This window comes from Crocodylus porosus, unplaced genomic scaffold, assembly GCF_001723895.1.
Source record: "Crocodylus porosus isolate Cpor-Errol unplaced genomic scaffold, CroPor_comp1, whole genome shotgun sequence".
Taxonomy (NCBI): domain Eukaryota; kingdom Metazoa; phylum Chordata; order Crocodylia; family Crocodylidae; genus Crocodylus; species Crocodylus porosus.
The window spans coordinates 3,135,577-3,152,676 of record NW_017728947.1 but is presented as its reverse complement, the minus strand read 5'-3'; the positions used below and the strand labels follow the sequence as shown (position 1 = coordinate 3,152,676).

Here is a 17,100-nt window from a genome sequence, read left to right as displayed (position 1 = left end):
CTACCATGTGTGTAGGGGGCAAGGTCCCAGGCCTGGAGACAGAAGCTGTTTTGAGGGCAAGCCTTCTGTTGTTGGGCAGAGGTGAGGCACTGCAGCAGCCCCAAGCAGCCTGAACCTCTCCCCTTTGGCAGCGCTCCACCCACACCAAACGTAGAGAGAGACAAGTCCCCAATGCCTGTATTGCGCATGCGTGCTGGCTCTTCGCGCATGTGCAACACAGCTTCTTGAGCAATTTCTCAGGAGCACGCTGTCCCACAACAGCCTCTTGCGCCGGTACCAATTCCCATCAGCGAGACTAACCCACGGCTCCCAAGGTGGTGGGGGCAGTAAGAGCGCGCGAGGGTCGTAGCGCGCATGCGCCATGTTCTCACCACGGGCGCCCTTCCCCTCCGGCTCATGCGCGGGGGCCACGCCGCCACAGTTAAGGTGTCAGACGGGACGGGAGGAGGAGCCAACGCACAAGCCGGCCACCGGTTGCGTCACGCATGCGCAGTGGTGAATAACGGGGCGGGGCGCGTCAGCTGACTCCGGAGCTCGGCGTTCGGAGGCTGTTAACGGTAGCGGCGGCCTGGCCGGGCGGAAGGCGGAGGGTCTTGGCCCGAGCGAGGTGTTATGGCAACCACAGTCAGCACCCAGCGGGGCCCGGTGAGTATCGGCGGCCGGGGGGCAGCTGTGTCCCCGGTCTCGACTCCGCGGGGGAGAGGCCCTGAGGAGCTCCCGTTCCTTGTGCGCATGTGTGGTCTCCCCCTCCCCCCTTTTTGGGGCCTCCCTTGCCGCATGTGATGGGGGAGAGGGGCACTGGGTCGGTACTGGCCGTCGATGTTTGTAAACAGGTCCTGGTACAAAAAAGGCAGAGAACTGTCCCACTCGAGGACAACTGATCCTCCCAGGAGCCTGTGCTGGCGACACACAGAGGTGTCCCGCTTGGCCCTGGCTGCTGGGACCGCCCTCTGCTAGGTGAGGTTGTTCGAGATGCCACAGGGGGGTGGGTGGCACCATTGGGGGGTGATCCTGCTTTGGGCAGGGGGTTGGAGTGGGCCTTCTGAGGTCTCTTGCAGCCCTGGGTTTCTGTGATTCTGCGATGGATCGAGTGGGGCTGCATTGAGACACCGAGCGTTCAAGTGCAAGAGCTCTTCTTCTGGTCTCCCCAGTCATTCGGTTGGTCTGCCCATAGAGACCCTGGCCCCAAAATCCATTGTGCTGTGCCTCTTTCTTGGACGTCGCAACCGTGTTGTTCCAGTGTTACCACAGACATGTGACGAAACCGTGCTTTACTCTTCTGTTCCAGTTCTCTCGTCCTTGCCTGCATCTGGGGGCAGCCTGAATTTTGTGTCAGTTCGTCTATTTACAATTGAACCCTGGTCTTCAGGTATTTATAGGGAACAAAATGGCTAGGCTGAGCAAACTAGTGGACCTGTGCAGTGATGCTGAGAGGCAGGAAGACTAGGTTGTTTGTTATTCTGGCCTTATCTGATGATGATGGAAGCATGTTAGTGATCTCGCTTCCTGCAGTTTCCCCTTCGTGTTAGCTCTTTAAAAATATGTTTCTCTTTACAAATGCATTTTGCTAACTTTTGTTGCTAGGCCCTAAAGCCTTTATACGGAGGGAGGCCTCTTGTCATTTTCTTTGGCTGGGCGCCTGCCTGCAACCTTTCACTTCTGGACTTTCCTCTCCACTTCTAACCCTAAAAGGGCTCTCGCTTCAAATCAGTGACTGCATATATAAAATGGCTTCCTTTCTACTGGAGAAGAGCAGCCTTTCAAGACTATGTATATCCCCTTTCCTGATAGTCTTTCCACAGAAACAAATGCAGTTTTTATATTCTTTTCTTGTGACATGGAGGGCAAACAGTATCTTCCAAAACTGTAATGTCAGTAAGTAGCCACTAAAGGGGGCTAACAGGCTAAATACAAGGTCTTGTGTAATGCTCTAGTGCTGCGGAGAGTGTTACCTCTTTCTCTTTCTAGCTTGCTCAAGCAGGAAGCTTTCCAATGTTGGCTTGGACGTGGGTGTCTGGGAGTACATGACAGAATGCCACCAGACTTATTTTTATGCCTACGCTTTCTGATTTGTAGTTCTCATTTTTATGTACATGGCAAACAGATTCCTAATTGCAGCTTATTTTTTCAGATGTTTTAAAAGCTAAATAAATGCCTTCTGCCCTTTTCTGGTAAATGTTCAGGTGAAATGTGAAGAATTACATTCTTATAATAAAGAGTAAAGATAGGAGTAATCCTGGTCACTACTCTTTCTTTTGCAGTGAAATAGCGTATGTATGTATGGCAGAGTATATAATGGCTGCTGTATTTCATTATGTAATTTACAATATCTGGTACTTTTTATTAAAAAATGACTGGTGTTACTGAGGGGGGCGGAATGGGGGAAATTTCTGTTTCTAAACTTACGAGATTAAAATATACAGTTTGATTCCTTAGTTTGGTTCTCTCTGCATTCAGGACTGGAAGGGACCACCTGGTCACTGAGGGTGTTTATACATGTGCTCTGGGAGTTGAGGGGGGGCTGTAGTTAAAGTGCCCCCGTTGCCATCTTCAGCACAAGGTTGTTGATCCACATGACGCTGGTTTCTGCTGGAGAGTGGCAATTGCCATGTTCCAGCAGACTCAGTTGAGTTTGCTCTGACACACTGTAATTGGAATGTGTCAGAGCAGCCTCCCTGCATGTGTATAGGCATCCAGCGACCAGTCTCTGTTATTGTTGGTATCTGTGATACAAACTGTTCAAGACCCTTGGAACCTTGCTCTCCTGGTAAGATAGAAATTGGTTTCTGACTAAACTTTAGAGTGTCAATATTGTCATTTAACTTGACTGATCTTTTCGCATCCCTCCAGTGTCCATCCTGATACATTTTCATCTTGCTAGGCTAAATAACCAACTTTTTTTAGTCTCCCTTCCAAAGATGAGATATTGGGAGAAAAAGGAGAGCCAAGTAGCCCTTCTCTGTACCTGTTTCATTTTGAATTTATCTTTCTTGACTATGGGAGGCAAAGCAATCAATTTTGTTTATACTGGCACCATACCTTGATAGGATACTAGGTCTCTAGGCCAGTTCTGATACACATCTGTCGCTGAAGATGTACTGATCCTTTTTCACACAGTTCAGGCTCTTATTCACTGTTTTCCTGTCATGCTGTTTTTTGGAATATATAAGGAAGTGCTCCCTGGTTTAGGTACTACTATAAAGGTCGTACCTGGCCTTGAAATGTTGATTTACCAGGATGGCAGATGTCATCAAGATATGCTGCTCTTCAGAGTTAAAGCCTTGAATTCTACAGGAAATTCAGGTTTCTAAACCTGTAGAAATGACTGAAGGCTTAAAATATGTTACGATGTGTTGCGCTCTGAGGTGCACCACTGTCACATAAAACGTGCAGAGTGGCTTAGATAATACTTCTAGGTTCTTATTTGAAAGTGTTTTGTTTCATCTTCACTATTTTCTGAAACACTTCTTTTTAAACTTCCACGGGCCTTGTCTCTTAAACAAAATTTGAAGTCAAGGAAGAAGTATCACTGCTTAGTGGTGCTGTGGAGTAATTTGAAGTATTCAACCAATGCTAGACTCCCCATGAGAGGGCTCCCCAGAAGAAATGGCTTATACTGAAAGGAAACTAGCCTAATCCAAGAGCACTTCCAAAATGCCTTTTGAGTTTGGCAGTACTTTTGGCTAGACTGACATCATGCATGCCTATACACATTGTGGTAGGGCACTTTTTAATTGCAGCGGCTCTCGGAAGCTGCCCTAATTAAAATGCTGCAGCATGTAAGTGGAGTCTGCTCTAGTTATGGAGGAGTAATATAGAAAATTTTGGCAATAGGAGGGGCATGAGAAAAGAGGCTCCAAAGATGTTTTTTCTTTCTAAGAGTCTTGTGCTTTAGTGGCATTTGCCTTCAGGGAATTTAGGGAGTTTGTAAATATTAACAAGTTTATCTTATTACTGCAACAGATTAATGGAGAGGAAAGTAGAGAGTGTAGCTCAAATGTTGCAAAATACCTAGTGGGAAGTAAACTTGCAGTGGCCACACTACTGTGGACTAGATTGGAGATGGGCTGGATTACTGTGATAATCAGTAACCTCATTACTGTGATAACTTCTGTTATTCTGCTTGCCCTACTCTGTAGGGTGCTGTGGTTTCTACTGCTCTTAGTCTTGTGGCTATAAAATAGCTGTCTAATTCTTTGCTTAATGTGTTCAGTGCTATCCTTTCCCCCCTTGTTCCTTTAAACAAAAGGAACAAAACCCCTTTCATTTTACTGGGACAAAGTCTTGGTTTCACAGATCCTTAGCGTTGTTCCTGCCTTTCTCCATGAATGAAGCTTTGGCATCATTTACTAATACCTAGTGCCTAATAAGATAAGACTGTTACATCTCTGCTAACCCAGAGCTAGTGAAAAGAATTGCAGTAAGTAACCACTGCTTCAAACAAAGTAAAATTGCTCTGTCTCAATGTAGGGGTTAGGAGGGAACAGATGAAGCTATCGTGATGTTGCTCAATCTGGTATCAGTCCTCTCTTCAACCTTCCTGTCCACTTCCATGCCAGCTTTTAAGTAGGGTAACTGTGTCATCTGTTCTGTTTCTAACTTGAAAAGTGAATTATTTAGACTGTGGTTCTCAATCAGGGTGCTGGGAGACCCCATAGGTGTGTTGTGATAGTCTAGCCCCCCCTGCCATTTTCAGAAAAGTGGTAAAGGGGTGACATGACTCCAAAAAGGTTGAGAACCACTCATTCAGACTGCATGGCTACTAAATAGGATGGTCTGGTTTGGAAGCATTGGAGAGAGGATGTTCAAAAGGTAGCATGGTGTATGTGTGGTTCCCCTCTTCCCCTTGATTCCCTTTCTACTTACGGATCTAGCAAGGGGATGCTGAATGCCTGTGCGTAATAAGTATAACTAACTGTTCATATAGACCTTCCCACTGAGGGATTCATATATACTGTATGATGGACAGCTCATGTACCTCATCACTTTCATCTTCCATAAAACAGAGAAAATCTTTATCTTGTGGAGTGCTAGTCAGTATTTTTAAATCAAAGTGGAATGTAGGCATTCTGATGCCTTGGGCATGAACCACTAAATAAGGTTCTTCCCTACATCATATCTGAAGAGACCTCTAATTCTGACTTTAACCAGGTGTTATGCTTCTTAATTACAAAGGTGCAGGTGGGGGGGGGTTGTTTTTGTTTTCCAAAAACAGAATAGTCTGGTTTTGTTGGTGAACGGATTAATGAATTAAATGCTGTGAAGAACAGATTTCTTTTTGTAAATACCAAGAGTGGTGATAAAGATAAGCTTGTTTTTCTTATCTGTAGACAAAAGGACTTGACAATCTAGTTAATCTCTGATTTAGCTATTGAGAAATTCAGCTCAGTTCATAAAAGGAGAAAAAAAGTTGGGCAAAACATTTTCTAGCTATAATCCCTCTTCAGTAAAATATACTGAAGGCTTTTCTACTGCTTTTATTTCTGCTGATTCTTTCTTTCATGTTGCCATTTTTTAATCAGACATCAACACTTCAGGTTCAGGATTGGCAAAATGCTATTTCTCCTTGTGTGGGGGTTTGGGAAGGGAATGGTTTAAGTTTGCCCTTCTGTTAGCTCTATAGAAAACACATGGGTTTGTCCACGCTACAGCCCAGTGATGGATTTGCAGCTCATTATGGGATACAGGAGCTAACTTTAAGCCACTGGATTTAGACTGATAAGGTAACTAGCAGTAGCATCAGACTCTGTTTGGGTCAGTTGTGTGAATATAGGTGGATGGGTGGGTAGGTTTAATCCATGATGATTGAACCCCAAACTACTGCATGCTATAATGCTGTTGATGCATCAGATTATCTAGTTTGAATGTGTGCACTCAAGTGGTTGTATCTTTTGGACTGCTGTTTAGATGTGACATGATTGGTCTGCATGAGTTATTTCTGGAGGAGTGTTGGTGTTTATTGTTTACAAATCCCCCAGTTAACCTAATACATTACCTTACTTTTTCTGGCATCTTTCATTTATTTCAAAGCTCTTAAGAGAAATGAATTGTTAAACCCTTTCAATATACTTCCTAATTTACAATTAGGTATTAAACCGTCACTTATTGGAAGCTGAGGCAGAGAGCCTACATAAATGGTAACAGAACTCACTTCTGAATTAAGTCATTGCTTTTAATTTTGCAGACAGTGTTGTCTCAAGGAATCTTGGCCATGAAGGTAGTCTTAACTGCAGTTTTAGAACTTGTTAGAAACCTGGATGTTTTCATAGGAACCTCGGACTAGAAGGGTTCATTTGGTTTATTCTCCTGTTGTAGACACCACATTGAGCTCCATTTTTTAACTCATAGAAGAGCAAAAGACTACTGTTTTGAGTGAAGTAGGTCTGGGATCCATTGCCTGATTATACTAGAAATTAGAAAGTCTAACTACACTTACTCCAAGGCCTACTTATTTTGGTATTAAGTGTCCTTTGGCTTCAGTAACAATTCTCCATTTCTGGTGTTGACTCCCTTGATTTATTTATGAACAGCTATGTTTGCATAGGCTAAACAAATCAACCACTTACAGCCTTCCCCTATATGATGAGGACCTTTTCTCCCCCTATTTGTATTGTAGGCCTCTTCATCTGTTGGAGTTTGAATTAATTTCTCCTGAACACAGGTGACCACAATTGTACATAATGTTACATGTTGCCAGTGCCTGATATTGATGGCACTAACACTTTCTCTTCCAGATATTTCTCCTGATACATTCAAGGAAAACAAGTGTTTACTACTTTTGCAGCTCTATCACATTGACTCAGTCCTCTTCTGAGCAACAAACACACTGAGGTCCCTCTTCTTCTCGGTTGTTTCCAGCCGATGAGCTCCTTTTGGAATCTCTTTTTGGTGAATCATATTTCCTGATTTTGAAGGCTTTGTGTCTAAATAATTATAGTTTGGAACATCAGTCACTTGGCTTTCTAATACTTCAGAAAAAAGTCAAGCAAGTTACTGGTATATTTAAGATATTCAAAAAACTAGAACTCTTGATTCCAAAATGATACCTTTTATTAGACCAACTGGAAAATGGCAAGAAAACTGTGCTTTTCTGCAAGCTTTCGGGATCAAAGTCCATTAGTCAGGCTCTGGGAAAAGTGTAGATGGTACAAGATAGTAAAAAGTCCCCACAGGTAGGAAATAAGCTTCATTTTTGCACAGAGGGAACTGAAGATGGAAGGCTGTCCCTCTGGGTCCATGAAAGTGTCTTTGTGAGCTGTGTTGAGTAGCTCTTTGATGTGCAGATCAGGTAGTATTCCTTCCCTGCAGGCAGGGAGACTTAAAAAAAAACCCAAACAAACAAAACCCCACCCCCCACTTCCTTGTTGTTCTACAGTGAAGTTTAAAATCCAGAATCGGCTGAAATTCAGTATCTTCCATGTTTCAGGGGTGTACTTGGTAGCTGTGTTGGTCTGAGACAAAAAGACATACAAAAACTTAAGGTGTATAGATTTGGTATTCTTAAAGCTTTGTGAAGACTACAAATTGGGTTTAAGATGCTGTAGGTCAAACATTTTCTCTTCTTGGGCCTTCTGTAAAGAATAGATTACTGGCATTGCTGCAATATTTTCCTTGGAAGGTGTTTTCAAGCTTTTGAGAGTCATGATAAATTACTGTTATGTGTAGTGAATATCATTAGGGAAAACTTATGATCTGGGAATGGGGGAGAATCTGAACATACAATGAAACAACCCTCATTTCCTAAACTAACATTGGCAGATGAGGGTTTTTTTTAGAATGGGTTTAACTTCTTTAAAAAGCAAATGTTGCAGAACTTGGCTTTAAATGGTCGTCTAGTAAGTAAAAATGATAAAATGAACTTCAGAGCATGCAGGCAGACTTTCCCCTACTTTTTTTTTTAACGCACCTCAGACTTGGCCTGCTGTATTTACTCCTGCTGAGATCCCGAAGCCATGGCTTTTGACAAATTAAATTCTTTGTAGTTTCTACACACTATAGATATTATCTTACAGGGTGAGTGCTTATGAGTAATCTTTTTAAAGACATAGCCTACAGGGCTTTTAATTTCCTACAATAAGGTAATATTCTTGTCTGCACTTGCCAGGTTGACAAGGTTACTCACTTGCCAGGAAATATCCTGCATATGACTCCTGTCATTGTTGGGCTTTGTGACTTGCTCTGTAGAAAATAAAGCATAAGATATAAAATGGATGCAGGGCTTTTGATGTAGTGTACTTTGCATATTATACTGGTTTGCTACAAGATTACCTCTTTTGTTTCGCTTCCAAGTGTACCATAAAAATACCACTGAAATCTTGTATTTGCATTATATTATGTGCAGGCAGTTAAGCTAAATTTCTTTCATACAGTTTTTCTTTTGGATTTTTTAAATGAGCGTTAACCTTTTGGGTCCTTTCCAGGATTATTTGACTTGCATGTGGGATTTTTCAGGGTTCCGGATCCCAGTCATCAGCTCTGTGCCAGCAGAGGAGGAGAGGCCCTGGTTGCACTGCTTCAGGCTCCTCCCCCACAATCTGCTCTGAGGCGTGCATGCACCTGCCAGCATGGAGCTGATGCCGGAACCTGGAGCAGCTGTTTGCAGCCTCCTGGCAGCAGCGGCCCAGGCTCTGCTGCTGCCAGCCACGGAGCCTGGTCTGCTTGCAGCAGGGCTTGCAGTCTCCCAGCCACCTGCTTGGAGTAGACCATGCTCTGTGACTGGCAGCAGCTGCCTAGAGTCTGGGCTAGTGGTGGCATGCCAAGCAAAATGGCCTCGCATGCCATACTCGACACACATGCTGTGGATTGCTGACCCCTGTAGTACGCTTCTCGGCCTCTTGAAGGCTCAAATCGAGCGAAAACATTTATATTTCTATCTTAACTTTCAGGAGTCTGAATTTTGCTGAACTTGATGTTTTAGGGCAAAAGAGATTCCTGGGTGGTGTTAACTTTTTGTAAACAAATCTGTCATGGAATTTATCACTTTAATGCTGTCAACGTGAAAACAAAATTCTGCAGAAGTTATGAAGCAGTCATTTCTTTGCCTTAGCATCTTCTTTCTTTCTTCTACTAGAAAAGCTATCTTCCACAGGTTAGCTTTTGGCTTATGATCCAATTTATGTTTGTTGTACAGGTGTACATTGGTGAGCTTCCTCAAGATTTCCTGCGCATCGCACCAACACAGCAGCAGCAGCAAATCCAGTTGGATGCGCAAGCAGCCCAACAGTTACAGTATGGCGGTCCAGTGGGCACAGTGGGCAGACTCAGCATTACTGTAGTACAGGTATAACTAATAACTTTAATAGTCCATCTGATGTGTTATGTCGTCTTTGGTCATGTGAGGCTTTGTGCAGATATAAAAGTTACTGTGTTAGTTGCATCTAGAAAATGAATGCATTGATGTAATGATATAGCTTGATATAATACCATTCGTTCTTAATAAATATTAAAACATTTTAAAATGAAACAATTAAATGACTTGGTAGTTCTGGGACATTACCAGGATAACTGCAGTTTTAAATGCAGCATCCTACCTAGTCTTCTGAATTTTGCTACCATCTAGGTTAATTGAATTTAAAAGTACAGAGTACTTTCCTTAAACACTTGTTGGAAAGCTGTTTCCTAATGTAAGCTGACTTGCTAGTAAGTAATAGTTCTTTACATGGGCAACTGGTGGCTCCTGAGTTGGGGCACCCGCACTTGCCCCACCTCCCCCCCCCAGCGGCCAGTCGATGACCAGGGGGAGGAGTCCCCCTGCAGCCGATTGCACCAACCGGGGAGTCCCCCACAGCTGATCGTGCTGACCCAGAAGTGCCCGCAGGGCACTGCCAGCCTGGTGCCCTCACTCCCTGGCTGGTGCTCTCGGGGGGGCAGCAGAGCTTCTGCTTGCCCCCTCCGCCCATCACCTAACTGGGGAATGCTGGCTGTCAGGGGATGCACGTGCGTAAGTAGTTGACATAGTCATTAATGTATATTTCTAGTTTATGATTGTTCATTGTTTCTGTTGTGTGGAGGATCACTTTATTTGTTATGTCAAGACAATACTCAAACATTTGGCTTCGTTATACACAAGATTTAAAAAAAAACTGCTGTATTACATTTCAGTCTATTAATGGGCATGCTACCCACCTCTTCACTTTAGATGAAAGATGTATTAAGTACAAATGTAGTATTTTTAAAAGGATATAAAACAGAAGGCTCGTGGAGCAGTCTTGGTATTTAGTTTGCTGTCCAGCCTGATCAGTGTATCTGGGGCTGATTAGTAAGTGTCTTCTCTAGAAATGCAGCAGTGCTACAGTTTTTCAGCTGCTTCATTAATGATGTTCTCAATAACTGATGGTTGTGGGGATGGGAGTTCAGGACATGGAAGATGTTCCTTTAACATCTCTGCTCAAGATGGACGTTTTGTACTGAAGATTTTATACTGTAGCCTTTGTACTTCCGTCGGAAAAGACTAATGTATGCAGTCTGAGCTATCTTTGAAAGCAGCAGAATATGGCTTTCCAGTATCACTAATATTGATGCATTTGCAATTGGTACAACTGATTGTGGAACTATCAAGATGGTATCCACCGCTCTCTGCTGCTTTTGTAGTAGTGATCTTGGCATTTATGCAGTCAATACCACTATCTCATCCTTTGGGTGAAAAGGTGATGATACAACTGTAGAATGTCTGCATTTGAAATATTGTTCTTCAGGCTTTATACTAGGGGTGGCCAACCTGAGACCACACAAATGACATGGGCAGTCTGACTGCATAAATGCCAAGATCACTACTACAACTGTACATCATCCCCTGGGGCACTCCAGTGAACAGGCCTTCCCCCAGATCCTGACGCTCACCCCAATGTACTTACAGGCTGCCACCAAGTCACCCCTGAGCCTGCACTTTTCCAGGCTGAAGACTCCCATAGCTCACAGCCTCTCTTCCTAAGGCTTGTTCTCTTTCCCTCTTATCATGCGTGTGGCTCTCCTCTGCACTCTCTCAAGCTTCTTCATGTCCTTCTTAAAGTTGTGGAGCCCAGAATTGGATGTACTATGCCAGCTGCAGCCTCACCAAGGCCACATACAGAGGGAGCATGACATCCTGGGTCTTGCTTGAGATGCATCGGTAAACTTGCTATGGAAGCTTTTATACATCCTTATTAACTCCCAGCTTAAATTATCTGGCAAAATTTACAAACCTTAGACTGTCACCTTTTTTTTCTAATGTGCAGTTTGGTTCCTCTTGTAGAAAATGTTCTCTGTGCTTGACTAAAGATTTGCCCTTATGGGAAGCCTGACAATAACATACATTTGTCAGCAGAAGGAGTCTTTCCCCTGTGAGATCTCTGCAAGCTCCCCCAGATGACAGTAGCTCTGTTGGCAGAAATAACTTTCTTGCAGCAGAGCTGTGTCCAGTGCCACAGGCTTTGTTAGAGAGCTGTCAGCCATAGGGAGCGATCCGGCACCCCTGCCTGGCATAGCTTTTGCTGAGAGAACTTTATAATGCAAAGAATGGCCTTGTCTACACTGCATGTCTTTAATTCCCATTAGTTCTAACATGGGTACAGATGAACTATCAGGAAATTTGATGTAAAGGCATCCAGTATTTTAAGTTAATTAAATTTACCTAGAGGTCTAGAAGAACAGGCCTTATGAGGAGAGACTGAGGCTTGGGACTCTTCAGCCTGGAGAAGCAAAGGCTCAGAGATGACTTGGTAACCTATAAATATATAAGAGGTGTGCACCAGGAGCTATTCATCAGGGCACCCCAAGGGAAGACAAGGTCTAATGGTCACAAACTGCTGGAAGACCATTTTAGACTGGACATAAGTAAAAACTTCTTTACCTCCATCTGAGTCTCGAGTCTGTAGTAGACTTCTTTCCCCCCCCTGCCTTTTGCTGGCCAAAGTGGTGCAAGCACCTATTCTGGATACCTTTAAGAAATACTTGGAAGCTTATCTTCCTGCCCCTTACGCAGCTGACTTACTGCCCCTTACACAGGGGGATTGACCCAATGATCTCATGAGAGTCCTTCCAGCCCTAGTGTCTGTGAATCTAAACCTGCTTTTTAGCAGTTAAATCTGATATAGTCTGAATTGACCTAAGTTGTAGGAGTCTTGCCTGCATAAAAAGCATGCCTGTTTTAGCCTTTCCTAACGTTTAGGGGAGGTAAGGCTAAGGCACAGCATCCCATCTATCAGTTTTCCTATGATGACAAGAAACTCCAAGCTAGTTGTTAGAAGACAAACTAAATTTTATAATTCAAAAGTAAATTTTTGGCTTGCTGTCTTGTTGACTTAGCTACAATCAAAGCAGCAGTATTCAACTAAGCAAAATTATGCTTGTAAGTCCTTACTCTTGGGAGCTTATGGCCTAAATAGCTGGAATACAACTCTAATATAGTGCAAATGGTAGGCATATTTTAAAATGGGCAGAGATTTTATTTAATATTGGTATACATGATGTACTTGATATTATTTGGAAAATGTTTAGGTATGACACTGATGGAACCACACACACATTCTGCTTGTTTTGGAGTGAATTTTAATGGGGGGTTTTTAAATTTGTCTTTTGGTTTGTGGTAGTTTTGGTTTTTAAAATGTCCTGGAAAAAGCTGAGCAAGTAAATTTTTGCCTGTTTGATAAACCAGGACTTTTTGGCAGTATTGACTTAAAATGGCTCAATAGCTGTGTAGATTCCATTTTATCTTTTCTGGTAGAAATATTCTTGTGACACAAGACTGACTCTTACTTTTGTAAGAGGTAAATCCAAAGGGTAAATGTGAATTTCAGTGGAACTTCCAAGCCTGTACTGCTGTTTTCCTGTACTCTTTGTTTCTTGCTGGTTGACTGAAAATTGATCTGGGACTGTCCTGTTAAATGAACAATGTTGCATTTGAGGTGCCTAGAATATACTAAACCTGTGTTTTTCAAATTTCCTTAGTGTCTGTTGTTGTTGCTGTTTTGCCTTCAAACAATATTTCTTTTTTGGGTCGTTTTACTTTAGTTTCTGTTAAGGTCTTAATTGGGAGTACTTGGTGTCATTTGCCTTTGTCTATGTTGCAACGTTCTACCATCTGAGCTCTGTTGTTTAAAGGTGTGTGTGTGTGGGGGGGAAAAGTTAATCCCATTGCCAAATAACTGTCAGCAAACTGCACAGTGAGGAGACAGCTCTGCGGGCAGAAAGGAGCTGGTAGAGCTTTAACAGTAGAAAAACTGTAACAGTTTAAAAGTAATACAAGTTCTTATAATGTAGATATAGCCTTAATCTGCCAGCAATAGATTAATCCCAACATTTTTTAACTGCTTAAATTTACCATTTCTCTTGAAAGAAGGGAATAATTGTTAGTTTATTTTTTTTTCTTCCCAGGCAAAGTTGGCAAAGAATTATGGTATGACCCGTATGGATCCATACTGTCGGATACGGCTTGGCTATGCTGTGTATGAAACTCCTACAGCTCATAATGGAGCCAAGAATCCACGTTGGAACAAAGTTATTCAGTGCACAGTTCCCCCTGGTGTGGACTCTTTCTATCTTGAAATATTTGATGAGGTAAGCATAAATGTCTTCTGTTTTTTCTGGGCTGGTTGTGGGCCTTTGCAAGGTTGCATCAAGGTTAACACAGGAATCCATGTGGCTGTTTACTGTCCCATGGCTCCAACTCCTATTTAGAATGGGAGGAGTACTGGCATAAATCGCTCTTTTTGGGTTTTTTTGTGGGTTGTTGTTGTTGTTTTTTGAAGAAGCACTATTTGGCCCCTTGGAAGCAATGGGGCTAGATTACTACAAGTTGTCTGTTGAAGAGAGAGAGGAACTGCAGAGGCTCCCTAGTACTTATATTTCAGCTGTTGCAGTACTTCGCTTAGCCTGGGCTTGTGCATGGTTCTGCTGCATGCAGTCCTTTGTCCTGGTCTTAGTCGGGGTACTTTAGGCCTTCATATGTGAGTTGTCAGTTATCCCTATGAAATGTTAAGTGCAATTTTTAGCTTTCTCTAAAGATAAATGGGGAGACTCAGGTTTCTCTGTTTTTATTTCAAGCAGTCTGAGCACATGCCACTGAATCATTTATGCCTGGATTATACTTTCAGGCTTTTCTGTGGAATCTTTACAGTTGGACTTTTGTCATCTTTATTTTTTAATAACATTGAAAGTTTGATATAATTGTATGATTTCTGGGAGTATGTGATTACTTTTGAAATAAAGTTGCTTGTGAATATTCTGGTATGCCAAGCAATGGCTCAATATATTAAGAGCAGCATTATACTCTGCCTTTTTATCTGTACTAAAAATAGACTGCTTTTGTAGTTCTTCAGGACCTAACATGTTGGAAGACTTGTCAAACTAATCTGATTATCACTTCCATTCAAATCCATGAGAGCAATGACAGTAAATCAGTCAAGTTTTTAGACTCATTTTTTTTTTTTTTTTTTAAGTCAAAAAAACTCCCTAGTGGAATTATTAAACAAATTATGAATTAAGCAAACTTCATTCCAAATTATTATGAATCAGAATCTCAGGTTTGTCTCACGGCAGTGTCTCTTAGCAGTTACAGTTTCCTTCGGTTTGGGCTGCCTCCCACCTCATTCTTTAAGCACCTATCCTCCTAGCCCCCCTTTGTGCTGCCTGCAGCATCTAGAATTTTCAGTAACATTTCTCATTGGGAGGGAGAATAGCATTAGAAAACTGTGTGAATTTTTCATAGTTTCTGAGTATTGCAACTATGAACAGAGTAATGCTGCTGTCTTCAGATAACTATAATTAATCAAATATTTAGTTCTCTCCCTGGAATTCAAATCTTGGATCCACTTCTGTAAGGGCTTCTGGACATATTCAGGGAAAAGCGTGAGGGGGAGCTAATGTGCAATTCACACAGTCATGCCTCCTGCCATGCCACACGTGCAGAGCAGGAGGCGTAATTATAGAATGCTTCTTTTTGGATCTCCTTTAGTTTTGTGTGCATGCACCTGTAACGCGCACACAGAAGAATCCTCGTAAACTAATTCAGTTTATCTTGTAGAAGCCAGAAATAGAAATAATCCATTTTCTTCATCTTCCATCACTTCGTGTGTCTATACCCTGGTATTGGGAATAATAACGTTTAGCTGTTTGAGAGAGGATAATTTCAGACAAGAGAAGACAGCCTTCTTTTTTAGGACGTGTGTGCCGTTAAAGCCTGGGGTTTGTTTGGGTTTTTTGTTTGTTTGTTTCTTTTAAGTTTCCCTGGATTCTTTATGGGATGTTAGGGAGTGTCTTGTGGGGGTAAGCCAGGGGCGGGCAATTATTTTGGGCAGAAGGCCACTTACCCATTTTTGGCAAGCTGTTGAGGGCTACATGGGTAGCCCTGCCCCTTGACAGGTGCCCCACCCCCTGGTCACCATCTTGGGACCGATGTCCCAATGTCTTGGGACCAATGTCTCAGGGCCAGCACTGCTGGGGCCCAGAGTAGGGCGCAGGCTGGCAGGGGTCTGGAACTGGGCTGGGCTGCACCAGCAGGGAAAGGGGAGGAGCTGGCCTGGCTCCACAGATCCCGTGTTGCCTGGGACCCTGTACTCCTGCTGCCCTCCTCTGGGCCTTGCCAGCACTGGCCCTAGGACATGGGTGTGGACCCTGTGCACCTGCTCACTCTCAGTGCCCCCCAGCCCTGCGGTGCAAGCGGGGGGCAGTGCAGAGCCCCAACCCCCTGCTCCCTGACAGGGAATGAGCTGGTGCTGAGCACGGGAAAAAGAGGCTCCTTGCCTGTCCTCTGGCCAGCACTTCCTGCTGCAGCTGCTTGCAGCCTGTGTGGGGCTGTCCTGAGCAGGCATAGACAGCCCAGTGCATGTTGCAAGCAGCTGCAGCAGGGAGTACTGGCCATGGGGTGGGCGAAGGGCCACTTTTCCCCGGGCTCCTTTCCTTTCTCCACGCCGCCGCGCCCCCCCCCACACACACACACCTGAGTTTTCGGAGCAGTGCAGCCACATGGTCCCTGCTGGGGCTTCCCACAGGGAGGGCAGGCCCTGCTTTTGGAGGAGCCTGGCCGGGCTTTCCCTGGGTCCTACTGCCCTGGTTCCTTTCATTTTTGACAGAAACGAAAGACAGATAAATATTAATTTTCTAAATTTTTTAGGGGCTCCGTGGGCTGGATAGAATGGCTTTGTGGGCCGTATTCGGCCCGCAGGCCATATTTTGCCCACCTCTGGGGTAAGCATATATTCTTATGGACCCTTTTTGAACGAAACATTTGTTACATAGCAGCTTATGGTCTTGGGGGAGATTGATGTGGAGATTTTTCTTCTAGTGTTATATGAGTGGAAAGGATGTAGAAGTTGTCAGAGAGCTCTAGGAGTAATAAAGACAAATTGTACTCTAATCTAATTACTTTACATAATGGTTAAAGAGGCTGTTTGCAGAATAGCTTAGCTGTGGAAACTGTGTTGCAAAGAATAGCTTAAAGCTGAAATGAAGAAAATGTGATATCGTGAAACCTGAGCTCAAAAAATCGTTAGTTGAGTCGTGTTGAGGTTTTTATTTTGGAAAGCAGTAAACTTGATCAGATAAACATTTTATTTCTAATGCCCTTCAGAGAGCCTTTTCAATGGATGACCGCATTGCTTGGACACATATCACTATTCCTGAGTCTCTGAAACAAGGGAAGGTGGAGGATGAGTGGTATAGCCTGAGTGGAAGGCAGGGTGATGACAAAGAAGGAATGATTAACCTGGTTATGTCATATACGGTAAGTCAGATGAATTTTTGCCCTCAAGATCTAATAGGAAAAGTTCCTTGCATAAGGGTAGGGGAAGATGCATGGGGAAGCTTTTATAGGAGAGTTTCATCTCATCTCTTCTTTCTTGTCTTCTGTCCCTGAAATAGGTTCTTACGGTAAATATAACAGATATTTTAGCTGTTCTAAGTGCAGTCAGCAAATCCTTCTCAGTAAGATGGATGGATGTTGCTCTTGCTTTTTCTGTACAGTGTGCAACCAAAAACATGTACGTGCAGGAATGAGCTGAGTGGGGAAAATAAGTATCTAGATGCAAGTGACCTTTTTTCTGTTTTTGAAGTCATCTGTGTTGTTTTGCCTGCCCACACTCCCTCCTTCTCTCCTCCACCCAACTGCCTGAAATTGCTTATTTGATG

General features: G+C 43.3%; 1 protein-coding gene across 1 annotated transcript in view; it reads left to right on the top strand.

Annotated features, from left to right (window-relative positions):
• The first annotated feature begins 494 nt into the window (after positions 1-494).
• TOLLIP (toll interacting protein) overlaps positions 495-17,100 on the top strand; it is a 38,180-nt gene continuing 21,574 nt past the window's right edge. Inside the window, exons 1-4 of the mRNA XM_019551936.1 lie at positions 495-645; positions 9,131-9,280; positions 13,351-13,533; positions 16,544-16,696. Coding sequence (XP_019407481.1) covers positions 613-645; positions 9,131-9,280; positions 13,351-13,533; positions 16,544-16,696 — 519 coding nt within the window. The 5' untranslated portion in view covers positions 495-612. The remainder of the gene's footprint in view (positions 646-9,130; positions 9,281-13,350; positions 13,534-16,543; positions 16,697-17,100) is intronic.